Source organism: Kryptolebias marmoratus, linkage group LG16, assembly GCF_001649575.2.
Source record: "Kryptolebias marmoratus isolate JLee-2015 linkage group LG16, ASM164957v2, whole genome shotgun sequence".
NCBI classification, from domain to species: domain Eukaryota; kingdom Metazoa; phylum Chordata; class Actinopteri; order Cyprinodontiformes; family Rivulidae; genus Kryptolebias; species Kryptolebias marmoratus.
Genome location: NC_051445.1, coordinates 23,537,879 through 23,565,505, shown reverse-complemented (window position 1 = coordinate 23,565,505; position 27,627 = coordinate 23,537,879). Strand labels below are relative to the sequence as shown.

At 38.6% G+C, this 27,627-nt stretch overlaps 1 protein-coding gene across 1 annotated transcript in view; it reads right to left on the bottom strand.

The window, feature by feature from the left end:
- Positions 1–27,627, bottom strand: part of me1 (malic enzyme 1, NADP(+)-dependent, cytosolic) — an 88,212-nt gene that overhangs the window by 39,049 nt on the left and 21,536 nt on the right. Inside the window, exons 2-3 of the mRNA XM_017413093.3 lie at positions 16,238–16,371; positions 13,032–13,181 (exon numbers count right to left, since the gene is read on the bottom strand). Of these exons, the coding sequence (XP_017268582.1) occupies positions 13,032–13,181; positions 16,238–16,371 (284 nt within the window). The remainder of the gene's footprint in view (positions 1–13,031; positions 13,182–16,237; positions 16,372–27,627) is intronic.

The window sequence follows — 27,627 nt, the reverse complement described above, 5'->3', positions numbered from 1 at the left end:
ATATATATATATATATATATATATATATATATATATATATATATATATATATATATTAGTTTTACTGCATTTATTTTTAATGCCAGTGTATTAGCTGGGGAAAAGTACATTTTAGCAAATTAATTTTATTTTTCTTACATAGTAATGATTTCAAAAATTAGCACAATTAGTTTACAGACTGAACAAACAGTGCAGTCGATTTCTTGGTGCAAATGAATTTATTACACAATGAAAAATAAACACGTTTTAAGTTTTTCCTGTCATGTAAGTTTTTGTGTTTTTGGCACCTAGCACAGTGGAGTCTGACATGTAATTCTTATAGAAATCTCAACAGATTAATGTGATGCAGCAGAGCTTTTTCATATTTAGTGAACTTCATATCTTTTGAGCACCATTTGTCTTAACACTGGATTAAAGGGGCGAAGTTTTAATGTCAGTAAATATCCTTTTGTTACAATCAGCAGACACTGAACTCAATTGTTTCTTGGAAGAAAATGACGTGCAAATCTGTATTATCTTTTTATGCAAGTGATTTGTAGTAGTTTTATTACATCGAACCTGTGTATTTTAAATGTGAAAATTGAACTAACTCTGACTCTCAGTGTCAGGAAGTACCAGAAGATCAGACATCAGGCCCTCTGTAGACGCAAGACTAGCAAGAAGAGTTCAAATCTGTGCCAGAGGTTTCTCCTTGAACAATGCGATGGCAATGCTTTGTGCCACAGAGGGATTTTACAGGCTAAAATGAAGATAATAAAAATCAAATACACATTCTTGATTGTGCAAAATTCAAAGTTAAAGCACTAAAACATCTTAAACAGTCTAAAATGGACTGTCCTAATGTCTGTTTGTGGTCAGTGTGACATAAGATTCACAAACATTATCAAGATTTAAAGTTTTACGCTAAAGTCAAATCTCTCAAAGATCTACAGACCTGCACAGCAACAAATGAGATCAGATCTGTAGGAACTTTGAAAACAACACTTTTTTTTTTTAAGACTTAAACATTGCGTCTAAATCTTGTGAAATTCCATAGATTTACACACACAGAGTCTTATCATAGTGCAAATATAAAAGCGTGAGTCATCTATTGACTTAGGTCTTATCAGGATTAAGGAGTGCCCTGTGTCAGCATGAAGCTGACCCAGTTTAAGCTGAGCTGCTCAACGTCAAGATCAGAAACAATTTTTCATCTTTATACATATGTACCAAATTATTGACTGTTATAAGCTGCTTGAACTAAAAAAACACACATTTTAATCAATTAATTTGAAAAAGAACATGAACAGATGTTATACTGGGATGGTTTAGCACTGTTGTTGTTAATGGGTTTGTTTGCTACTTTTCTGTTAAACTAGCATTAAAACTAAAGACTAACACCTAACCAAGCTCCTTATTTTCCTTTTGTTTTGTTTCCATATTAACATAATGCATTGTGTAGGTGTGAACTGTGAGCTTCAGCTTCATTTGTACTGTGATGGTGCTTTGCAAACGTGTCTGCATATTACGGTAATGTTGCTTTAACTTGAGGGTTGTTTCGGGAATATGTGACAAAAACATTTTAAGTGAAAATGGCCGGCAGTAAAGTTTGCTTTGCAATGTTCTCTAACAAAATATAATTTTTTATTATTTTTTGTAGAAATATATCACTATAAACCACTCTGATATTCTTTTACATCTACTGAAGTTCTTCTGTTTGTAATGCCAGTAACTCTTTGTTGCACCTGTAACTAAAACTGTGCTACACCTGGAAAAACAAGCATGGTGAATCAGTCAACTGGTTTCAGTGACCACAATTTGTCAAGTTTCATCTTATTGCTTAACCCAGATGGGTGAAACTATTCGAAGTGGTCATTGCTGGAGTCATATTAGAGCACGTTGGTGTTTGAAGTGGTTGTTATTTTACATTCTGGATTTTGGACTTAGGAGTTTCCATTAAGTCCACAAGGAAACAAAAAGAAGTGAAACTTCGCAGCCAGTTTTCCATATGTAATGGAAATAGTTTGTGTCAGATCCGAGGTGTAATACTAATCAATCTACTGACACTTCAAGGTACGCCCCTTCAGTCCAAATTTTTTTTCTGTGCAATAGATTTTTTTTTTCTCATTCCGTCTCTTTTGTACGATTAACAACCTCATGAAAAAGCGAATCAAACAAATGTTTGTTTAAGGTTTTTTTTAAATAAACTTTTTAAATGAATATTTTACATGGACTCCATCACAGATATTTATCATTTCTTGTAACAGGAAAGTAGTTTGCTGTTACGACACCTGCATCTGTGGCATAAATTTAAGATTTGATGCAGCTATCCAGATCCAGAACCAAGATCTTACCTGTGACCTTCCAGTGACACATCTAAAATTTACATACAGTACATGTATTTGATTTCATCACCTTTAAGGCTATTACACAGCCCAAAGGCCTTCAGCTTGTGTAGCTCTGGGGTGTGAAACACCACCACTAAGATTCTGGCAATCTACATAATCTGATTTGGCATCTATGAAACACACACACACACCTCAGCATTGACAGATGGGATAAAGACATGATGTAGTAGTGGTTCATGAGGGCCCTGCAGCAGCAATCGTGGAGAAAGATAACATTGTTAAAATATACAAAGCACATTAGTCCAAGTGTTGGAAGTGGACAACATTTGCATTTGTTTGATTACTCTAGAGGGCACTGGATTTAACTCACCAGTCTCTCCCACTTCTGTGTTTATAGTTTTATCCCATTTTCTCAAAACAGGAAACTACAACTTATACCCTCTCAGTACTTCACTGTATATTACTGAGGATATATTGAACGTTCTAAACTCTTGAATCAGTCATTGTAACTCTTGTCCCAGTTAAAGTCATTAGAGGAGCTCTGACACTGGCCAACTTGTGTGACATATGCTGAAAACATTTTCTGCTTGATGCAGCTAAAAGAGCACAGGGTTGGCTTCGAAACTACAAATCAGACTTTGTATGATTCACACAGAATATCAGATAATCTTTAAGGGACTCGTATTTTCCAGTGTGGGTTGGTGACATATTACTACTGCTTACAAGTATTTGACCAATAAGGATGGTGTGGGGACAGCAGCCAAACAGAGCTGTGCTCTGTAATTTAGTCCTTTCTGAGGATGCAGAATTTTGTGTCAACACGTCAATCAGAAAATTCCCAAACATTTATCTTCAATAACATAAAAAAACAAAAGGAGAAAATAGTGGAGAAAATATTAGAAATGCTAAAATCTTTTGGAGTTGCATTCTAATGTACAAAACTGATGAACAGAGTTGGCATGCAGATTATATCTCTGACAGCAGATTGTGGATGAGCTGCTGGGACCTGCAGGGTCAGGGTCACATGAGACCACAGGGACACAAACCAAGAGACAAGTGAACGGAACAGATGCTGGAAAGAAACGTATTAGCAGCTAATTCAATCAGTACTTTTAGGCCTTGACTACACGTCTAGAAACTACCAATATTACAAAACCAATATTTTTTTCCCTATGTCAAAAAAAGTTTTCATTCAGACTAAAGTGCAAAAATTTCCACAAATGCTAAAATATGCTGAGCCACTAGGTGGCAAAAACAGACATCAACGTCAAGTTTGGACTCACAGTTTCATATAAAAATGCGTTAAATTTTACAGCCCACATTTTTAAAGCCTTAATATGTATACAATTAGAATACTCCCAGGTATATAAAGTTTACATAAATTGTTTTCTTTCTACCTATGCCATAAATAATTTAAGGTAATTTATGTTTGTGAAGTGTATAAAGGATTTAGTATTTATTGTAGGTTTATGTCTCATTATTAAGATGATTGAAATAATATCTGACTTTTTTATTCTAACATGCCAAAAAAAATACACGAAACTGTTGAACCAAGAATTTTAGTCAAAGTTCACATTTTAATCCTTAATGATTTTTAAATTTAAAACATATTTTTTAGATCATTTTTCACTTGTATGTTTAATAATGATTATTCTAAAATCTTGTAATCCAAAACATAACTGCCTCAGCACAAATAATCAAATGAGGATGTTTCACTGTGACATATAGACGGTTAAAGCTTTGACCCCATTCACCTAAAGCCTGTGTGTTTTTGGTGTAGTTTACCATGTTATGGCCAAACTGTATGCTTGAATAGAGCACTGACATTACTGGAGATGTGCAAAGCTGTAGTAACAACAGAGGAATAGAGTTGATGGGTCATACCATGAAGATATGGGAAAGAGTTGTAGAAACCAGGTTGAGATGAGGTGATAATCAGTGAGCAGCAGAAGGGTTTTATGCAGAGAAAGTACACTACAGATGATGATGTTGATGACATGATGTGATGTTTTCTTTGAGAGTGTAGATGGAGGAGTATATCGAAGGTCAGAAGGAGATGCACTGTGTTTTTATAGGTCTAAAGCATGTGATAGGGTGCCAAGAAAAGAACTGTGTTCTGTACAACAACGTCAGGTGTCGTAGAGAGAGTCGTGCAGGACATGTTCAAGGACAGTGAGTCAGTGGTGAGAAGTGCAGTAGGAGTAACAGATAGGTTCAATGTGCAAGTGGGATTACACCAGGGATCAGATCTGAACCCCTCCTTGTTTGCAGTGGTGATGGACAGGTTGATAGATAAAGTCAGGCAGGAGTCTCCATAGACTATGATATTTGCAGAGGACACTGTGATTTGTTGTGAAAGTAGAAAGCAGATGGAGGAGAGTCTGGAGAGTTAAAGGTATGTTCTGAGAGAAGAGGAATCAAAGTCAGAGGAAGCAAGACACAATCCATGTGTGAATGAGAGATGGATCAGTGGAATGGTGAAGTGGTGAAGCGGAGGAGGGACAGTGAATATATTGGACAAAGGATGATGAATTAGAAGCTGATAGGAAGGAGGAAAAGAGGAAGCTCACAGAGCAGGCACTCACACCACCAGGTCTATAATTAGTTTAACTGGCGATTATGAATTTAAATTGTTACCAAGGGGAAAAAAAGTGTAAAGTGTCACTGTGAAAGAAAATAAATGACAAGGTTAGATTTAATATCTGCAACTCCATCTCATTGTTTAACTTCAGGGGGTTCATCTGCTTTGCGATCATTCAGTAAAACTTGTCTTTCTTGTTAAACACATGCAGTTTCCTTTCTCTATATATTGTTGGAATGTTTTTAAAAGCAGTCGCCCACATTTTAACCTTCAACCTGCCTGACTGGATTATTTGACAAAACTGGGATGTAACACCAGTGAGTTCACAGACTCTGACTGGATCCAGACCAACAGGGAGTTCAAAGCCAAACTTTTCCGAGGTGAGGGAGGAAAAACATGGACCGATTCTGCCATGAGAGACTTTAGGCTGACAAGTACAAGCCTAACCAAAAGCCTACTGAATATTCTTGAAATTATTTCTTGATTGTTTCTAATACACACAGTGGAACAAAGTGCACTTTCTGTCAAATAAGATAATCCAACCACCTGGTTGTCTTGGCAGGACTCTGACACACACACTTGAATTTGTAATGACCTATAGAGCTGTAGGTCAGCCAGGTAGTCTTAGCTGAGAAGACTAAATCATATGTTTAGTCTGATTAGGTTCCATGTTTGCACAGAAAATTGCAGCACTGCTGTGGATTTAAAAAGAGTAAGAAATGATACATCATGTATTATGCCAAGGAAAAACAGGAGGCAGGTCTTCTGTGCTCAAAAATTTCTTTGCTTTCACTGGCTGCAAAACTTAGACATGCATTTTGTGCTCTTATGTTCGTTACTCAAAGTCCAGAGAAGCTTGTGGTTATTGTCTGCGATTTTATTCCTTGGGCCTACTACAGAGGAAAACAGCAAAAATAAATAAATATCTTAACAAAAATTATACGATCAGTTATAATCAAGACATTAAGTCTGGAGTAAAATTTTATTTTCTATGTGGTAAGCTAAGAAAGCTATTCATCTTCTTTCTTTAATCCTGTGGTAATACAGTATTTACTTACTTGGCATGTTGGAAATAACTCATTTTATTTAGAAATGGCTTCTTTCCAACTTTTGCATTGTGACACAGTGTGCGGGGGCTGAAGAGAACAAGATTACATCTTGAAAAACCCCTAATCTGCAGGGCTGAAACACTCCATCATCGAGCACACATCCCCTCAGAGGAGGCCAAGTCTCCTTCAGCCGATACCTTTCATTAGGGCTTTATAACTTCCTGCAGCCCACCCTCTGATTTAATTAAAGACCAGCCTTCAAGACCTCATTGTGGCTGTAATCAGGTATTACAATGAAGTTTCATGACACTGATCAGTAAAAAATCACCTTAATGTTGTATGGTTTCAAATTACAGCTTCAGTCTCATTAGGCTTCACATCACAATAAATACTTTTAGGGCTTAACTTTCATAAATACAGATACTTCAAAAAATAGGAACAGTAAATCCACATCCCCCCATTAAAAACATGTTGCTGTTAAACACAGGCAGGCAAAGAAGTAGATGGATACTCCATTTAATGTTCCAACATGTTCACAATGTTTTGAATTTTAAAATGTTAATTAATAATGTTAATTATAATACATGTATTTTAGTTTAAATTTACATTTACTAAAGTAAGTTTTCTGCCACTAGAAGTTTTCCAACTCCTCAGGAGATGACTTCAACAGCTAATATCTTGAATATATTTCCACTCCCCCTAAGCCATCTCTGGGGAGAATCCAAATCCCTGAAAGTTGTTTTTCAGGTCCTGACAGACAGCTGGAGCAACCAGCCGACCCTCCAAACTCAACCAGGAGTTCACAAATGGGACACTAAAGACCATAAATCTCCACCACCAAGGCAGATTTGTTCATGTCATTTACCTTAAGAGCCCCTTGAACAAGCAAACTGGTACTTTAAAAGGGATCATCAGTTTATTTATACGCTATATTTAGCAGTGTAACGCAAAGTGACAGTCAAAATGATTCAACTAAAAATAGCCACTTTGATGTCCTACTTGGGATCATTTTACTGCAGCAAAACAATATCATTTATCACTAGTGAATGTTTTCCGCTGTCAAACAAAGTACACAGCCCATATTTATAGTGAAAACAGAGTCAAACTGTGATGAAAACAAAGCTCTACTAAAGACGATGTCGGCTCACGGGCAAACGAACCAACAAAAGTCAGCATGTCCACTAATCATTTTAGGATGTGAATGTGCTCCTTTCTCTGGCCCTGCCTTCCTGGCTCTGCCCCATTTGAAGATCAGAGAATCAGCCGTGTTTTGACACTTAATGATGCTTGACCTTTGACCTCCTGCACAGAGCCTGTTGTTGGTGTGTTCAGTTCCGATGCATCAGATTAGCTGGTAAAGTCAGGCAAGACAAGGAAAAGCTGATGCTTCCACACAGAAAGTGTTTATATCCAAAAGCGGTGATTAGGGAGCTAATCTGCTGCTATGGTGGTCCGGAGACACACACACACACACACACACACACACACACACACAGCCACTTAAGGTGGCATTAGAAATCCTTGATTTCTACAGGGATGCCCATGAGTAAATGAAAAAAACAGTATTTAACTCTCCATTGAGAGATATTTACAAGACAGAGCAAGGCCTCCTAAATCAAATGAACTGAAGCGAAAATAGAAAAAAGTTGTCCAAACTTTGTGCAGGTGCATCAATAAAAAGGTGGAACTGAAATCAAATCAACCTGGAGCCTCTCAGATTCATACAAGGAAGGATTCAACCAAGTTAAATTGTTTCAACAAATCATTGCCCTCTGGTAAAGTGTTATCTAACAATCTCAAACTGAGATTTTGCCCTACCCACAGCAGTTAGTTGTAGTTTAAGCAGCTGCTTTAGTTTCATAGTATCCTATGATTTAAGTTGTGTTGATATTAATAATAATTGGCTTATTGTAAGCGTGAGAAAGATCACAACACTTAAAGCCTGGAACTTTATATTTTTATACACTGCTTGTCAGAATGATGCATTTAAGAATTAATACTTCATTCAACCCAAAAGTTAAACACATATACATAAAACAATCCTTCAGATAGTAAATACGTAGGATAAGAAGTAAGATTTCATCCTGGTTGACATGAAAATATAAAAGTGTTCATTGGCATCATAAAAACCTTGATAATGTAGGACTTAAACTACAGAATACATGATCAGTGATTGCACACACCCAACACAGCCTTTACACACCTGTTCTGTCAGGTGGATACTGCAGGAATGCTAAGTCTGAGACAAAAAGACTGATGGTTTCATTCCACAGGCTGTCAGAGCTGTGAATGTTCTCATCAGTTCTATGCATGTCTAAACATTGAGCATCACACTCAGACTCTTAACATTCGTAAGGGATTATACATCAGGCTCCACAAAGTCACTTAATGCCAGGTTGCTAAGATTTATATCACTCTTACATTTGTATCGCTGCCCTTATACTTTGGATGAGTTCTTAAATGTATGGAGCTGGTGAGGCTTATGTCAAAGAATCATGTATTTATATTTTTACTTATTTTTATTCCCCATTTTGCCATGCAAGCTTCCCTTGTTGCTTCATTATAATGTGTGATTTCCAGAACGGAGGTTGGTCATGTGCGTCACTACAATTTACTGGTTTAATGAGGTGGTTCAACTGTTTCTGCCAGGGTCGGCCATGGTGGAGCACTGAGATGGTGATAAAACTTGACTAACTAGAGGACGTATAAGTGATAACAAGGTTTCTGGCACCTGGCTGTTTGACCTCACATCTATCTCTACTGGGGCATCCAATTTGGAGCACACCCTCCTGTTGCCTGGATAACTTGTCTCTCAGACCTCTGTCCAACAATAGTTTGGCTTTTTGATGCAGATTGCCCCTCTGCTTAAATCAGTCTCTAGTCTGGGCTTGGCTACCTGCTAAACACACCTCCATATGTCCCCGACTGCCTCCAGGTTTGAACATCCTGCTCTGAGGGCTCAACAGGTTTGACAACAAGCAGGACTCAGAGGTTTGGTCTGACTCACAGTTAGGGCTAAAACTAAGAGCATCAGTCTAAAGAGTTGTGCAATGGTCATGTACAACCCTAATCAGACTTAAATTACAGAAACTGTTTAAGTAAATCTTGACTCAAATGTATTGTGATCCTTTGCTCAGATACGATTTGCAAAGAGAAAACTAAACTATCAACATTTGGTAATTGTCAGCTTTATCCCTACGTGATCTACTGACCAACCCCCAAACTCTCAGAAGTTGTGGGCTCTGGCAGCAGTACCTGACCCACTACGTTTTAAAATGACTGCCTGCCCGTTGGGTGTGAAAAGATGGGAAGCATGCTGGGAAATCTGGGTCGCCAAGGGTCCCAAATTTAACCATGGAAAACATTTATAATAAAACTGTTTGGAAATAATTAGGAAAAGTGTGGTTTCACAACTAATTCACAGCACTCAGGGAAAAGAAATTAAACCAAAAAAAGCAACACTGTGGTACTGCTGCAAATTGGGAATGTGATACACAAAAAATACACAAATCTCCATTGGTAATTATGATTTTAAAACTGGATCAATCTTTAATACATTTCCACATTACAGATGGATTATACAGCTTGTCATTTGTCAAAGTTCAGCTTGTTTGTAGATGTTTTACTAATTTTAGTCACACCCTTTAGTGAAAATCTTGCTGATTCCACAACTTGTTTACGAGTGCAGGATTCTGTGTAGGCTAATGGATCATAGGGATTTAATGTTACACAAATACAAAATCTGGTACGTACCTCGGTATTTAGGGTCACAGCTTGATGCGGTTTGGTACAAGAGGAAAAAGAAACAAATACCAAATGTTAGGTTTTTTTCCACTTATTTTAAACAGACGACTCTCCTAAACACAGAGACAGAAGGACAAACCACCCTCACTTGTGAGGAGGCTCTAACTTAACAGGCCATGTACAAAAAGGTAGGATTTGTCAATTATAAAATAAAAAAGTCATATTGCAGTTTTACTGATCCAATTTCAACTGTAAAGGATGACCTACAGGCCACGTGTCAAACTGTTTCATAAACCCCAAAACTGAAAGGCATTTCTCTTGTGTTATAAATATTCATTTATTATATTAATAAAAATGGAGCGTTTGTTTCAAATTATTTTGCCTAAACTTGATGCAAAATAAAAACTCAATGTAGAACAGAATAGCATCTCCCAATGAGAAAACACAATAAATAAAACATTAAACACTCACTTAAAGCTCATCAGATAGGTGAGTGGTGTTCATGCATGAGTGGCACCTTTTAAACACCCGAATCCAAGTACAGTATTTAACACTCTGGTGTCTAAAACAGAAGGTGTTTCAAAGCATGCACATTTTCACTCTCATTTTTGTCATAGATTGAACGCAAACCTCTTCCACATTTATGTTTTCAGTTCCTGTGTGCGATCTGTACAAGCCATTCTTGCTTTGCTTTGATGAGGAGTGCTTCAAAAACATATATTCTTTTGTTGTTAGCAAAAAGCAAGAAAAAAGAAACAGAAAAAAAGAAAAGAAAAAACCATACGGTATGTCTTTTTCCAGATGACATTGCTAATTAAGTGATTAATTCATGCACTGTTACACCCTTTGTAGAATATATTTGTCCTTTAGTTATTTCTAAGAAGAAAGTAATGACATCTACAGTATCAGTAAGCGAGCACAAGCATCTTCAAAGAACAATTCACTGGTGTGGTCTTTTTCTAATCTTCTTAGAGTGAAAACAATCTCAATATTTGAAACCACATGAATTCAACTGAAGGTAGGGTGGAGAATCCAAGTTAAACACAATGTTGCACTGGGAATGACAGCACTATCAACTCTGTGTATTGGTAGCTGCTCAGGGGGGGTTGCTGTCAAGAACAATCTTGGACCTGATGAAGGCGGAGGGAAAACAAATACCAAAGGGGAGTGTATGCATGTGTGTGAAACAGTGAAAAGGGTTTAATAACTGCGTGAAGAGAAAACATGTGAGTACATTAAGCAAGAATTTGATTTGACAGCAGGAGTTTCTTTATTTTATTTAAAGACATTGTACTGTTATCCCTCAAAACCTTGCCTTCCTTTAACATCTACTTTTGTCACTGTAAAGGTCACGGAGACAAGTTTTGGAGTCATCACTAAATAAAAGACTGATCTGAATTAATTTATTAAAGCAAGAGCATGATCTGCCAACAGTGGTTACCCAGTCATCATCCAGGGGGAATGCTCACACAAAGCTAGCACAGTCACAGGAAAAAACTGGGGTCATATTTTGCTTGGATTAGATTTTCGTTTCACCTCAATCCCACAGGTGTTGTGAGCGTAAAGTAGAAGCTTGAATCCAAGGAAAACTTCTTAAACTTGAACACAGGACATCTACATCATACAAGTAGCAGCATATCAGGGACTAACCAAGTTAGTACCGATCAGCTGTGACATCACAACCTCTGACATGAAGTTAAAAGAAGAAGACAAATAGAAAAATATGAATATCTTTTTAAAGCATGTAGAATAGGCTGGAATAAAATGGGCAGTAAGTAAATATTTTGTTGTGGAAATTTTGGAAGCAGTACAAAAAAAAAAAAATCAAGAGTAAGGATTTCAACAACTTTGAGAAAAAACAAGTTGTGATGACTAAACGTCAAGATTATATTATCTCCACAGCTTGAGATATTGAGGGATGTTCAGCCAAGTTTTCTTTTACATCACATGGATGGTTGAGCCCACGTGAGTCCCTATACTCAGGGGATATGTGCTTTTATGATGCACTATGAGAAAAGTACAAGCTGATAGAGTCAATGTTGGGTTTTGGGTCTGTCTATCTAAATAGTTTTGCTGTTTTAATTTAAATGGTATTTTTAGCAACCAGAAATGGATGGAATGCTCCCTCCAGGTCGGGATTGAGTCTCTGCCTCACGTGGAGGAGTTCTGTTATTTGGTAGTTTTGTTTACAAGTGAGGGTAGGATGGAGTGGGAGATGGATCAATTGATCGGGGCTTTGTCCCCAGTAATGAAAGAGTTGCTTTAGTCAGTTGTGGTGAAGAAAGAGTTGAGTGGAAAGACAAAACTCTTGATTTACTGGTCCATCTGCATTTCAACCCTCACCTATGGTTTTGGGGTTTGGATCATGACTGAAAGAACAGGATCCCAGATACAAGCAGTATGTTTTGTAGGGAGGCCAGGCTCAGTCATCCAGGGGGAGCTCGGAGTAGAGCTGCTGCTCCTTCACATTGAAAGGAGTCAGTTAAGGTGGTTCAGGCATCTGATTAGGATGCCTCCTGGACGCCTCCCTTTGGAGGTTTTTCCAGGCATGTCCCACTGGGAAGAGACCCTGAGGCAGACTCAGAACTTCCTGGAGGGATTTTGTATCCTCTCTGGCCTGGAAACACCTTGGGATCCCCCAAGCATTCCCTGTGATTTTGGGGTTTCCCTCTTGGACCTGTTGTCACTGGAATCTGACCACTGATAAATGGTAGAAAATGGATGGGTGGTATTTTTAGCCTTTTTTTTCAGCCTTTGGTCTTTATGTGTTAATATAAGTGAGATCATAGTCTTCATATGGAATTTCTCCTCTCTTCAGTGGCGGTTAAAATTTTATGGTTCACTATATCATGATTCCCACTTCATTTTGCTTTTCTAATATAAAATGCTCCCAGTACTGCGAATAATAAAAGCTGAGAGGAAATTTTCTGCAGGTGGTTGGTTCATGTTGCATTTGAGAGAAAACTGGCTTTAGCAGTGGAATAAAGTTGCCACACAGCCAGCAAATGCCTGAGCAAAACCAGTAAAACAACAAAAATATAATCTAGGTGGTAGTAAACTAATTGGGCTGAAGCAAAAAGGTATAAAACAAGAACAGTAATTTCACTTTGAGTGTTTTTTTTTTTCAACACATACGACAGTGGTGCATGGGATGAACAAAGACTAAACATAGCATGAGAGGGGCGTCGGTCCACTCCAACAACAGACAAACATCCAACAAAATAAAATGAGATCAGTGAGCTGAAACCAATCGATATGTCAAATAAGATTTATTTTGGGGGAAATCCAGCAACAGTTCAAAAGTGAGTAGAAGTTGTGGTTGAGACTTACCTCGGTCTTCTAAATATGAGGCCGTACTGCTGGCAGGCAAGGCCCACAGTGGGGGTGTAAATGATGGGCATGAACCTCTCAACATCTGATGTAATAAGCCGATAGAAGAGCTTCTCGTTGCGGTCCTGAAGCCCCATCAGGAACACATATCTGGAAGTGTCAGAAAACAGCATGTTAATCTTCAATAACATGAAGATCTTCTGGACTCTGACCCGGAACAGGTACAGGCTGAAATACAGAGTGATTTATAGAATTTAGATCTCAAATCTTGGATGCTTATTAGAGAAATTAGACATCCATAAAATTGAAAGATTGTCAGTATGAAAGAAAGTCCATACGGGTACAATAGATTATCACCCAGCTAACTCCTATAAGAGTAAAAGCCTTGAAGTCACAATAACTTTGGTCTCTGTAGAACAAATATTTGTAAAGGCATTTTTGCTTTAGTTCCAAATGACTGAAGAAAAAAAAAAAAAACAGGATCAAAGTTGGATTGCAGACCGCCAACACAAGCTCTTTGTTCTGATGATTGAGTAGGAACTGAAGGCTTGTATTTGACCCAAATTAAGCAGCATGTGCCAGACAGAGCTCTACTCCCAATCAGAGGAGTTTCCATGAAGCCAAAAGTACAAGGTGCCTCTTGTTGAGTAGTTAAAAAACATGCAAGCTTTCCCGGCTGTAGGTTAGCAGCCATACAATATATGGTGACGACAGCTGCTATTGTGGAGAACTATTTTCTTATTCTCAAACCAAATTAGCATCTTCCACATTCAGTGCATTACAGAAGAGTTTCTGTATTCAGTGTGATGAAAGGGTGAAAGAATTTCAACCTTTAAATCACTATTTGCAAAAACAGTTTCTGCAGAACCTCCTACCAACTTATTTCTAATTTAAAATCCATTTATGATCTGCTACATACCTGTCGACTAAATGACAAACTCTTCAGAAACCTTCGGGCAGATTCACTAACAATTTGTGGGTCTTTCATGGGTGCATTTTTTGAGTTTTGCACATGGGTCTAATTCACAAAGCCCTCCCAAAATGAGCTTTGCACCACCGACTTAGTTGTCAACCAAACTGCACTGGTGCAGTTTTCCCACATTCAAATAAGGGGAATATGAATGCATTTAAAAGGAAATTCTCAGATATTTATGGAAATAAGTGCCAGGGCAAAGACCAGCCCTGTTTGCAACATGCATTTTGCATTTGGCATCTCCTAAGAGCAACTCTGAATAAAAAAGTGAGGAAATCAGCAATCTGTTGCACGGTTTCCTTCATAAAAACAGTGCAGGTATGTCAGGAAAAGTGTTATTAGTCCTCTCTTTCAGTGGTGAGTGTCACACATTATTGTTCATGTAGTTTTAAGGAGAATCTCTAATTCATCTAATAAAACCTGCTGTTCACTGTGAGAAACCATTTTTCTCGTTCTTTCTGTCACTTTTGTTGCTCATGTGTTTCTGAAAGCCTCACAAATTTAAAGTGTGCAGTGAGGACAGCTGAGATTCTGTGTTCTGACGCAAAAAGAGGGCAAATTGCTCCTACCTGCTGAACGTGATGAGAGTGTTTGGCCCTGAATATATAACTAGCACTGTTTGCTTTGTCAATATGAGGCTGAGATGGAGCAGTTAAAGGGAGCCAATGAAGAGGAAAAGGTGGAACAGGTGGAATGCAACGTCAGTGAATCTGGGCCTTTGTGTTATCATAGTACCAAGTTATGGTACAATCTGTTGAGGACAAGCATAAAGCTACAGGAGAACCATGCAGACTATGAGCCAAGTCCATGGTTCATGTCAAATGTTATACTTAAAAAAGTTTTAAAAGTCCCAGAAATAGAATACTGATATAAAAAGTCATATGTTCCTTATATTAACAAAGTAGTCCCTGTTCTTGAGTAACTTTTACTCGGAATTTTTATCACCTTAGGCTGAACAAACCTTTCCCAGTGTAACAAAGTGGTACACCAGTTGTACACCAGCTCCCTGTGAGTCAGAAAAGAAAGGAGAGGAATAAAATAAAAACTCAAAGCTTTCAAATAAAACTGATTTTTAGGTTAGATTTTATCTCCTCGAGACATTGTCTGCCCTTTCCTGATGACCCAGTCTCTGATTGGTTAACTCAAATTCATTAGTAAATAAATAAATGCATGAAGCAAAGATGCATCTCTTTCTAAATTAATCTCACTGAAAGCTCAGATAGCTCATTTCTATCAGGCTAATTTTAAGGTCTGTTTCTGGTGGTTAACAACCTCAATGGATGTGAATTTTCCCTTTAGCTGCACCCCTTAAAAAAACAGTATTTGAGTTGGCAAGGTCTTTGGAAATCCTCTTTCTCTGTTAATAGAAGGGTCACAGCGGGCACTTAAGTCCCTGCATCAGCTAAGATCATAAATGTGCTTGCTGTGTGGATTTCTTCACCGCTGTCACAAAAATTCCAAAACTAACTTTAACACTACTAAAATAAAGACATGGCCGTCTACAATAGAACGAGAAGCAATAAGTTGAACAGTAATATAAAGTATAAGGACAGAATTTAGCTGTCATTATTACCAAACAAGGAAAAATTGGAAAACAGAAAAGGGTTGAGTGACGACAGTCAAAAATCCCAAAGCTTGAACACACTCAAGCCCAGGAGACAGATTATGAGTAATACGATGATAAAATATGGGAACAGCTGGTTTTAGATGGTGACTGTGTGTCACTGCTATGCTTGGAAATGAGACAATTAGGATGCTGTCTCTAGGTTTTTTTTTATACTCTAAATCCCATTTTGTATCAGTGAGTTTTCACTCGTCCTTTACATTCAGACTGACAGTCCGTGGATGGATTGACTGACAGATGAAAGCTGGAAAAGAAGCTGCTGGCTTCGGCTGATCAAAGAGGTCAAACTGAATTTATTGTGAAATGGTTTTGGCTCTGAGTAGTAAAGAAGCATGTAATTTAAATGAAGTGGAGTTTTTATTTGGTCACTGAGGACATTGGAAAAGCAAAAAGAAAAGGGAGTAAATGGGAAAACTGTTAAAAACAAGAACAGTCAGCAGATTTATGAAGTAAATCCCACAGTGTTAGGAGCCAGATGAGCTCAGAGGCCTGATAGCTTATCTGCCTCCTGTTTTAAGACGCTCCAAGTGAAGGATCTCTTTGCACACACACAGAGGATCAGTTGTAAACACACCATAAATTCCTGTTTGGTTTGTATGCAGCACTCACCTGTCCAGGTCATCTCTTTTCATGTCATAGTTTTTGAGGACTCGGAGCAGCTGGACATCCTGACTGACAAAGCAGGGAGGCAGCAGGCCGTGGATTCCCAGCTGGAGACGCTCCTCGAAGGAAAATGCCAATCCCTGCAAGCAGACACACAGAGCACCATCATCGTTTGTCCTCTACCATTATGATAAATACAGAGAATGTCCAGCTCAGGAATGGGTCAGTTTCTGGTTAGTATGCCACAATTTTTCAAAGTCATAGTTTCTAAACATCTGATATTTTCTCTCACACAGCTCCTGTGGTATGGAGCTGTCTCTGTTCATAAGGCGTGTAAAGAAGTGCTCCCTTTCCCCTACCTGCTGTTTTTCAGTCAGCTACAAACAAGACGGAGGGAGACCCCTGAATCTTCTGGCTTGTTAAAAAAAAAAAAGACAAAATTGGCTGTTTGGCAGAAAAAATTCTAACCAAAGGAGCCCATCACCCATCACTCTTTAAGGTTACAGATTTAAAACAAACATTTTCAACAAGCTATGACTGTTAGCACATCTATCTGACCTACTAACAAAAAAATAATAATTCAAATAATTGACTTCCTAACATCAGCTTGTCAGGCTTAACATTACTTTACAAAATAGAAAACAGCAAAGAAAAATGTAGTATTACACTTGAATTTGTCTTGTTTTAATTCTATTTTTGGTTCAGGATTTCCACCATTGTGTATATCTATTAAAAATTACTCATTAAAGTCTGCTGCATGTTTGTTTTATTGTTGAAACACAACAGTCTTTCTCTCTCTCCCCCATCTGTATCTGTGCATCAAAATATAAATAACAATAAATTTCACAGCTATAATCACAATATTGTAGCAATATGTGATATTTTAGCAGCGGTTGTAAAAAAAAAGTATGTTTTTTTTTTCATTTTGACAATATTGCCATAATAAAACAAATGCTGCTCTGTTTTTGTTTCTTTCACTCTACAGACATAAAACAGACAGGTATCACTGTATATTTTTGACCCCAAAAAAGGATTTGATTTCCTGCTAACACAGGAGCAAACAATGTCGACAAGAAGGCTGTAACATTGCTACTCAGTTTGAACTGTAAACAAAGAAATATTTAAGAAAGGTAATGCTGTTCTTTTCTGTTCAAACATTCCTGAGAGCTGAGAGAAGCAGCAGTCACACATGTCGGGTTGTTCGCTGTCTGACAAACCCCTCTGCAACCAGTCTGTGTTCAAATAAGCTGCCTCTTGCTCACAATTTGGTGCGATGTCTGCCTTCAGACACCCGTCATCCCAAAATCCACACAACAAAGTTCAGACTAATGCACTCTGTCCTCCACCTTAGCTTTTATCTTGCTCACCTTTGACACCTGAACGGAAATCCTGAAAAACACAGACACGTGGAGTGTCAGACTTGTAACCCTGAGGTTGTAACCTCTGTCCGTTTGAACTCTGACATGGGATTAAAAAGCAAAGAGGAGACAGTGATCTATTAGAGGAGAGGTAACCCACCTAACAGTGACACCAAAATGTGGTGGCAGAGAGAGATTTGGTCATTTCTAACTCGCCATTTAATGTGTTTTAGGGTGAAATCTTATGATTTAAATAATAAGCATTTCTGCTAAAAACCCTTGTAGTCCACATGAACTGGGGAAAACAAATGTTCCAAGATATGATATAATTTGAACAACTGCTTATTAGAAATGATTTTTTTTTTTAATGAAATGAAACAGGCAGAAAAAAATGAGAACCATGACGTCAGACAAACGCAGCACAGACCACAGAGACACATCTCAAATATTACAAGGTTCCACAGTGTTGATTTAAGATTAAATCTAAATTCTTCTTTGGGATGAAGAGGTAAAGGAAACAGAAACAGGCAATTTCCCTTTTGGCAGCACATCTATAATAATTAAATTTTGTGGGGGTTTTTTACTGTCTGCAGAACAAACAGGAATGACTGAACAGTCATGACCAAATGTTTTGGCAGTGACCCAATTGCTGTGTTTTCCTAACTTTGTAGCTTCAGTTTTTATTGTGAAAGTTCACATTGTGTTTAGATTGTTGGGCAGAATGATCAGATGCATATTCATTCTTTGCAAAGAGATTTATTAGCCAAAAATGTTTACACCAAAAAGCTATTTTCCCTTTGTTTTGGCAGTCCAGTCAACTTAATTTCAGACAAACCATAAGCACAGGTGAAACTATGGACGTGTACAGCTGAGATAACTTTGTCAATCAGCAGAGTAATTGCTACAAAAGAGGGCCAGGTGTGTTTGAAATCATTGGTTTTCATATGGTAGCGATAGTTATCTTCAAAAAGAGTGTGCAACTGTCTTTGCTTTGTATCAAAATGGCTTCACATGCAAGAAAACGGCTGCACCTGAAATAACAGTTTTCCAGATCGATGTTCTCATCGGTGCAGGTGTAGCAATTGTCAAGGTGAGTCGTTCAATAGCGGTGAAGGTTTCAGGACGTCCAAGAGTGACCAGCGAGTGCCATGACTGTCTCCTCCTGAGGAAAGTGCTGCTGAACCATGTTGCCACCAACGCAGAGTTGCTCAGCATCAGCAGCAGATAGGTGAAAGAGCATCTACACATAGAGTGAGGCAAAGACCTTGGGAAAACGGCCCTGTGACAAGAAGGGCCACAAAGAAGCCACTTCTGCTCAATAAAAACAAATAGGATAAACTGAAGTTCTGCAGGAAGAACAAGGACTGAACAAATTTTGGGGCTTCTGGTAAATCCTTATGTGAGCATCATCGTGAACCTTGTGTCATGTTAATAGTGAAGCATCCTGATACAATCCATGGATGGGGGGACAGGATGGAGGCCTGTGTCACAGGAAAACATAGTAGAACCAAAACATCATAACATTAAACTTTTGGCCTACAATCTTCTCAGATCTTAACTCCACTGGGAACCTGTGGTTCAAAAAGCAGGTGGATAGGCAAAAACCCACAAACTGATCAACTCCAAGCACAAATAAAACAGAAATGAGTCACCAACAGTCAGGATGCTATATCCAGCATGCCAGAGCAAACTGCAGAAATTACGAATAAGAAAGACAAACATTAAATAATAACTCTTGGCATTGATGTATTTGGTAATTACAGAAACATTAAAAAGATCTAAAAATGTCGAAGCCACAAAACTACTTATTTATGTTAGTGCCAAAACATTTGGCCAAAACCGTATTTAACGAACACTGTAAATATCAATCCACATAATCGGTCTCAGTGCTGGATCTGTAGCCGACTGTAAAAAGGACACCGGTTATTTGAGAAACTCAAGCCCAAGTCTTGATCTGTGCGTTGTTACACGAGGCCTGATGCAGTCTGTAGTTAACGGACCTCAAGTACACAGAAGCAACTCTGAATTACAGCCTTCCCCATTTATCAAAAAAAGGTTTTCTATTTTCCCCGAGAGCCATCTGTTCACTTCAGACCCATGCGTGCGGAACAACAGCTGGCCTACCGCTGCTCCGCTGTCTTCAGCAGCTGACCATGAGAGATGAATGAAGGAGTCCTAAAATACACGAAACAGAGCACGCTCAATACGGGGAACTAAACTGAGAGCTGTGAGCCCAAACAAACTCACTGCTCTTTCATTAGCCGAGATGTATTCGAACAAGCTTGTATGCATGCTAAGTTTACAGTACACAGAGCAGGTGCTTATGATGCAACTCACATTTAGAAACAAGAATAATAACTGGGAAAACCTCACACATGCACTTAAAGACCAGAAACACGTTTTATTCATGCTGACTTACACTTCCTTTGGAATGAGCCATCCTCTCACTGAAGAGAACAGGTGTGCAAGCATCAATGTTTATGTTCATTTTTCCAGAACCTTTTCAGATCTCAGGCTTTTTGAAATTGGACTTTTTTGGGGGTCCCGTGAGAGCTCTAAAAAGGTTATCCCACATCTAAATTAGTCACAGGTTGAAAAAGGCCTCATGACTAAAGCTGCCCTCAGGTTTCTAATCTTTAGTAAAGTTGGACACTGAGTGTGGTGGAAATGAATCCTCCCAGAGAGGATCCATTCAATTTTTAAAGTCTGGTTTCTATTATCCGACCACTTTAAAAAAGGTTCTGACATTTCATTTAACTTCATTACGTTCCACATAAGCACCCTTCTCACAATTTTTTGTTGAAGAGTTAATATTACACAGATTTTTTTCATTTTATAAAACTTATTTACAGTTCATCCTAATTGAAATGAAAACAGTCTTTACACAGTTAAAGAACGATGGAACATATTTATTTTTCCTTAAACTCACAGTTAAAGGAACTTGCAATCTAAAGGTTTGTTCCATCCAAACCTGCTTTTTAAACTCCTTAATTGTAAAAAGTCTGCAACAAGCATCAATAAACAGCCACATCTTCACTGGATGTAACTTGACTCATATTTTAGGGTAAGGCCCTGTTTACATGAGGCTGATCTCCTGAAAACAATGCTGATGTGCTTGTTGAACCACCTGTAGTTTCCATGCCAGGCCACTAGTTGGCTCTTACACACACATGCACGCAGACTCTAAGAGCATGAAAACAGTTACATCAAAAATATTTTGTGTAAACTAACTGCCGATCTACAACAGAAATGTTAGTTTCACTGAAAAACAACTTTGTGGAAACAGCCCCCAGGCACTTCTGTAATACACACAATGCAGAAGGATGAACGCAGCAGGATGCAGCATTAGATACAACTACAAAATTTCTGAAGAAATTTTAAAGGATGCCAATGCAACTACTGTGCATCAGTTTTCTTTCAGAAAGCTCAATAGTAATTTGGGACTTACTGTTATCAGTCTGCATTTTTCACTTGTTTTTGCCAAATTCCTGTTGTTGAGAATGTGGATATTTTCTGTATTTTTTTTTTTTTTTTCAAATCCTGTCATCTCTGTCACATTACACTGCTGCTAACAGTGATAACACACTACTCCTGATCACTCTCCATGACCTACATGACTTTTTCTAACATGATCGGACTGCAGCAAATATGAAAAACCTCCTTCAACTCGAAGGCAGTCATGACGCTACTACGCTCTTAGTACTCGCCAAATAGGTTTTTCCTGCCGTCTTCCACATTCCCCAAACACTCTCCTGCACCTTCTATAGAAGGCAAGACTTTCTTGGACTTTTTGGACAGTGTCAAAATGCAGCTGTGTGCTAGAATCACACCACATTAGCACAACACTAACTGCGTCTAGTTTGTTTCCATGACCTTGTCAAAGTCACAGTTGTGGCCTAAGCATGAGGTCAGTGTGGACGACTCTGCTTCGAATTCTCAACCACAAAACCACTCCAGTGCCTTTCATCCTTATGGATATGCTGCCAATGCTGACACCATGTAGCACTTAGGACCCAAGTATGCTGCCACCTCAAGTAAAACAAAATCCAACTTTGCTACAGAGGTTTTGTGCATGCTGAAAACCTTTGTGAACCTAAAACACAGTACACTGTCACATGTAATGGATAACTCACTGTATTCTTAATTTGCATTTGAAGACCTTGCCAAGATGCAACATGGACCATCCACATTCTGGTTAAAATATTCTGTTGCAATGGGGTTATCATCCAATGTGAATGGGGCCTAAGAGTTTGTTTGTTCAGAAGAAACAAATCTTCACAATTTATAAAGATGAAAAAAGGACAGGTGCAGTCTTTTACACTTTTGACTTGTTTCATCTGAGTTTTTGTTTTCAGTTAGTGAATCTCTCTGAATCGGACTTCTGTTTGTCTTTAATCGGTTTATTTGGCCTTCTGAAGTGCACAAAATGTTCTTTCCCCAACACAACATGTGAATATGTTCCAAACACTGATCAAAAATGGAGAATGTCTTCCTTTTCCAAATAAAAATTAAACACTGGTAGCGGGTGAATTTAACCTGCAAACAATCGTAAACTGTCACTGTTTTACTGAATGTACCCCACAGCTTATTTTTAATAAAGAGATGTGGAAATAGAAGGTCAGAGCTCACACAAAGTGACCATAAATATGTCAGAAAAAAACTAAATGGATTTATTTTGCTATATTATTTAGTTTTTGTTTAACAAAACCAAAGTATGGTGACAGGCTCAAATGCCTCCAACACACATCCAAAGCCAAAACCCCAAGAAAAATGGACAAATCCACACATGTATACACATAAACAAATCGAGTTTGTTTGTCTGAATGCAGATTTCTGAATGCTTGTCTGCAGCACCGCCTGCTTTCTTCCATTGGGAGTTCTAAACTGGGCTGGGTAGAAGAAACCCTAGACAGCTTCCACGTGATCCTGACCACATCTGAAGTGCCCACACCCTGTGCCAACACTTGTGATGCCCGCAGCTCCATGTTCCTAAATCCAGAGTAACAATCTAAACCTGTAATCTCCCCACTGGGCAGTGCCACCCTTTAGCCTCGGACTGCTGCCATGCCCACCCCAAAACACCGAGTGTGGGGAGGAAACAGCTAATTAGTTCACCAGATGGCTAAGGAAGACAGATGAAAGTAAGCACGTCTTGAAACTGATAAAGAGCCTTCTGTTCTTCCCAGGGAGTTCAAAGGGTGGCTTTTCAGTAACGTTTCAGTGTCAAGATTTAGAAACTTAAACATTCTGATACTTTAGCCTTTTAATTTTCCACAACCACAACCACACAGAGCTCAGTCTAAGAGCAAGCTTGAAAGTAGGCTCTTAGTGAGGCCGCTCCCTTCTTTACAGAAATTCCTTAATGCCACTGGAGGGGCGAGCTTCTTATCACAGTAAAAACACTGTTCCCAGATCATCTCCCACGCTTTTCTCCCATGGTATATGGTCTCGTTTTTTAATTTTTTTTTCATGTGAAAAGTATGAAGTGAATTGGATGGAATTTCCTTCATTATGAAGTGACAAATTATAAACACGGGCAATAAAAATGTAAAGTCTGCATGAAACGAGCGCTTGGTTTCACCCGTCGTGTAGGCTGATATTGAAGGGCCACACAGTTCAGTCCTCACTGGTTTATGAAAACAGATGTGTCTCCTGACGACTCTGGAGAAGCTGTTAGCATTTAAGAAATGCAACCCTGCATAGTGCGGCTGACCCTACAGCAGCAAAGTTTTAACCTTATGGTAAAGTATAAAATATAATAATTAAAGCACAAGAATGGCATCTAAAGCGAGAAAGATAACAACTGCGGAAAAGCTGAGTAGATCATAGAAACAAGGATTGTTTAAAAAGTAGTCCTTCCAAATAGTCTTTGATGGAGAATGTTAAACAAAAAAGGAAGGTACTTTCAAAAATACTTGGCTGGTCCTGAAATGAACCATCTGTAATTCACCTTCTGCCACAGACCAGCAGTAACTAAGAAGCTGGTTATTAAATCAGATGCTTGTGGAAAAACACAAGACAAGAGAGGAACATCAAACTTATTTTCTATTACGAGAAGTATTCTGTACCCTTTTATCTTTTTTGCTCAACTTTTTTGATGCTCTTTTTTTTCAGGGGCTGTTGCTGTTTACTATTGGGACCCAGCACTGGATGCTGATTGGTCCGAACTACACTCCCTTGGCCAAAAGACCTCACACCAGTTTTTGCTCAAGTGAGAGTCAAGGTACATCCTGGATAGGTCACCAGTTCACAGGACTAAAAGTTACTTCTCAAGTGAGAATAACCAAATACCCTGATAGGCGTGTTTCCTGTGAGAGGAGAGCATATTATCTGGAGAAAAAAAAAGTTATACAACCATGAGGAGAACATTAACACAGAGAGAAGCATTTACAACTAACCATTGGGGCTTGTGGACCACTTTGAGCACAAACAGTCTTTGCATCCAGTTTTTCCTGTTTTGCACTTTTTGCAAATGAAAACAAATAATTAAGCTAAGGGTAAAAATACAGCGTCATCCTTCTGCATTACATGAATTGTATGTACAACACCCAACAAGACTTTGTTATTTATTCCCTTTTTATTGAGACCTGCTGAACTACTCTTAAAGAACACTGTCACAGTTTCTTTCTAGCTGCAGCCAATAGAGGGCGCTGTCAAAGAAATATAGGTCAAAATAAAGTGGAACAGGCTTGTGTTTATAAAGGAGAACTGCAAACAGTGTAGATTCTGCAATAAATGACCATAGTTTATTGTCTCTAACTTTAGAGTCTCTTTAATGACCTATTGTTATCACTTTTTTATTTGTTTTCTGTGTTCAATTGTTTGTGTGCATTTAAAAAAAAATTTAATTTAAAAATTCAATCTTAATTTTCGCACCTTCAAAGTTAAATCATCGCCATGAGAGGCTTGTACTCAGGCTTGTATGCTCAGTTATTTTAAGCAAGTGAAGAAACAACTTGAGCTGTCACAGCTTGGATTGGTAAGTTTTAACACATTTAAAATATCTCCCAGGCTGGATAAAATTATAACAAGAGCCATATCTGCCCCACAGGCCTTGAATTTGACACGTGTGCTTTAACAAATCTGTTGCATGTCAAAAATGAGCTGAATTTGCTCCATATTGAAGTAATATCTTAAAGAATGGGCACAGACACGTTACATGAGACAACGAAGCAGAAAAGAACCTCAAAGTGGGAGAAGAACATATTGTATACTGTTGTGTTTTTTCTCCTACTGCAACAAAAACATGACTTGTGGTTTCATAACTGTGGTTAAAAAATGTCAATATGCTGACAAAACTTTAGATGCTCAACAGTTGCAGCTTCTATGAGGAAAACGTCAAAATAATGTAAAAATCACGGTTGATTCAGTTTGTGAGACATGAGGTGAGGACCTACAGTCTCACAGCTTTCTGCTCTCCAAAACACACATTTACTGCAGAACCAAAGAAATATCTGTCAAACATGTTGGATCCTGAGCTGCTAACCTCTTTCTGCATGAGTTCTCTAAGCTTCAATTTAAATGTCCTCTGCTCCAGGAGAAACAAACCCTCATGAAGGCAAGCCTCGAATGATAAAAAAGCTTTTCACCACCCTGTCTTTTAGTTTCAGATCAGACACGAAGGCAAAACCCTGCAGACGATCAGCAAGGAAAGGGCTCAGATGTTTGCTCCTGAGCTGCAGCCTGGCAGAGATCGTGTGGCCAGAGAGCACTTCTCTGTGCAATGCATTGTGGGAGATTAAGTGCTGTCTTTTCAAAGGAGGCACGACAAAATATGACCACTGTTCAAATGTGATTTTAAAAGGTTTGGAATCTTAAAAAAAAACTAACCAAATTTAGATACACAGCAAATTAAAGGAAGCTAGAAATAAAAAGTAGCCTACGTTCACTACTTTTGTTCCTGTTTTTAATTTCCGGTTTTAGATTTTTCTTCCTTATTTTTCCTCCAACTGATTTTTTTTCTCTTCACTTGTGGGTGAGTGAGAATAGCATTACTTTGCCTTTGAGAGAGAATACCAGCAAACCTTTGTGCGGCTGTTGGTACAAAAGTTTTTGAATTACCATGTGACGAACTACGACTTTACGCAACTCTTAGCAGGACTGTGAGAAAGTCATCTGCAGCGTTTGTGTTCACCAGTGTATCTGAGTTCATTTCTTCTGATGATGTCAGTGTTCCTGAAAGCAGCAGCCCCTCTGCAGCTGACCAAACAGCAGAACAGCAGACTGCTGAGGTCCGTCCTATAAACACCACCATCAGCATTATTTACTCTACCCCACCATTATCGCCATCTGTTCTTCCCACACTGCTCTGGGTTTCCAGACTGTTATAGTCAGTAGTAAAGCAGAGATGTACAGTAGCCCCTCAGTTAATCATATCACTCCAGACAATCACTTAGACAGAATAGTATTTAAATCTGAAGCATAGATACAAACATGTAGACAGGGATTTGGACTTGGCATGAAAGCAAAGACACTTTTTTTTCCTTGAGGGTTTAGACAAGTCCATGCAAACCTCCCTGTTCTTAACCCTGACTATGATATGTGTCCCAGACAAGCAAACTAAGTTCATTTGGAAACCACAGCCTTTGCAGGAGACTGTTTAATACTGAGAGTCAACAGAAATGGAATTAGAAACTTGCTATCGCAGGAAAACTCCTGACGAGTTCACTGCATTGACCTGCACCGGGACAGGCTTTGGCTAACAGCTGGAGGAAAAACTGAGTCATCAGCCTCTGTGCCTCTGTCACTGCTGCACTTTTCATAAACACACACACACACACTACAAACATAGTGATGTTATTGCCAAGTCTTCATAAAGGCACGCAGCCATGTGCGTATTCATGCAGACAGTGTACACCCAGGTACACTCTGATGCCTCATGAACACACAAAGTGCACACAAAACTGCCCTAAAGCCCAATTCAGAGGAAGAATCCTGCAGCGAGAGAAGAACCACCCTCCATCATATCCTCATTGTCCTGCAGCATACCGTACAGACCTCTTGTTGTATCAATGGAGACTTGTGTGTCTAGACACTGTAAAAACAGCTGGTGTGGGTGAGAGGGGGAGAATTTCAGTGGAATGAGATTTATCCGACAGTTATGGGGACTGGGATCAGGGGAAAAAAGGTGCGGTGAAGAATGGCACAAATTAGAAGGATGAGAAAGAAAAAACATGAAAGTAGAGGGCTGCTGCCGTTGTGTTGTTATGATGACAGGTTCAATGGATGTAAACAACTTAGACCAGATCAATGCTCCCAACTATTTAGATATCTGAACAGCACTGTCCACCACCCCTCTGAGTTCACCCTGTTTCTGCTGCCACGTAAAGAAAAGAAAGATCCACAAGCACTGGGGATTCAGTTTGATAAGAGAATAAAGCATCGGGTTGGAAATAGACAGTACTTAGGTGACACTGCTCATTTTGTAATGCCATGTTCTCCTGGAAACACACAGATGTTATTTGGACATGTACCACCCTAATAAGCGTTTCTGAAGGATAACAAATCCTACCTCCACCCCAACGTGACAATTTTTGATGTTTGAGCTGTTCATTCAACCTGATGGTGTCTGTGGAAGGTAGGTTAATCCACCGACACACAGCACCACAACCAATAGGGTTCAAAGCTTTTATTGCTAATGTTCTGGTGCTTCCAGCACACTAAGACCCCAGGATAGCCCCAGATATTATTTGTCAGGGCCCTCACTGATCACAGGTGTATTTGATAGAATGAGGGTGACCTATTTTACATCATGTAAGTGGGGCTGTACAGTATTACGGTAATCTCACCCTGTTGAATATTATCATGGCAATATTGGTGATAAACCCATATTTTCCTAATTTCTTTCTTTCTAAACTGTCATCATGATTTTCACAGCACTTTCCATGCGTTTCTGGTGTGTCCTGTACATCTCTGCCACTATCATCTGAATTTATGACACTTGAAATTTAATAGCCAATTGATTTTTTCAGTCCAAGCAGTCATTTGTGATATTGATATGACAGACATTGATACTTGAATGATGATAAAATTTTAATA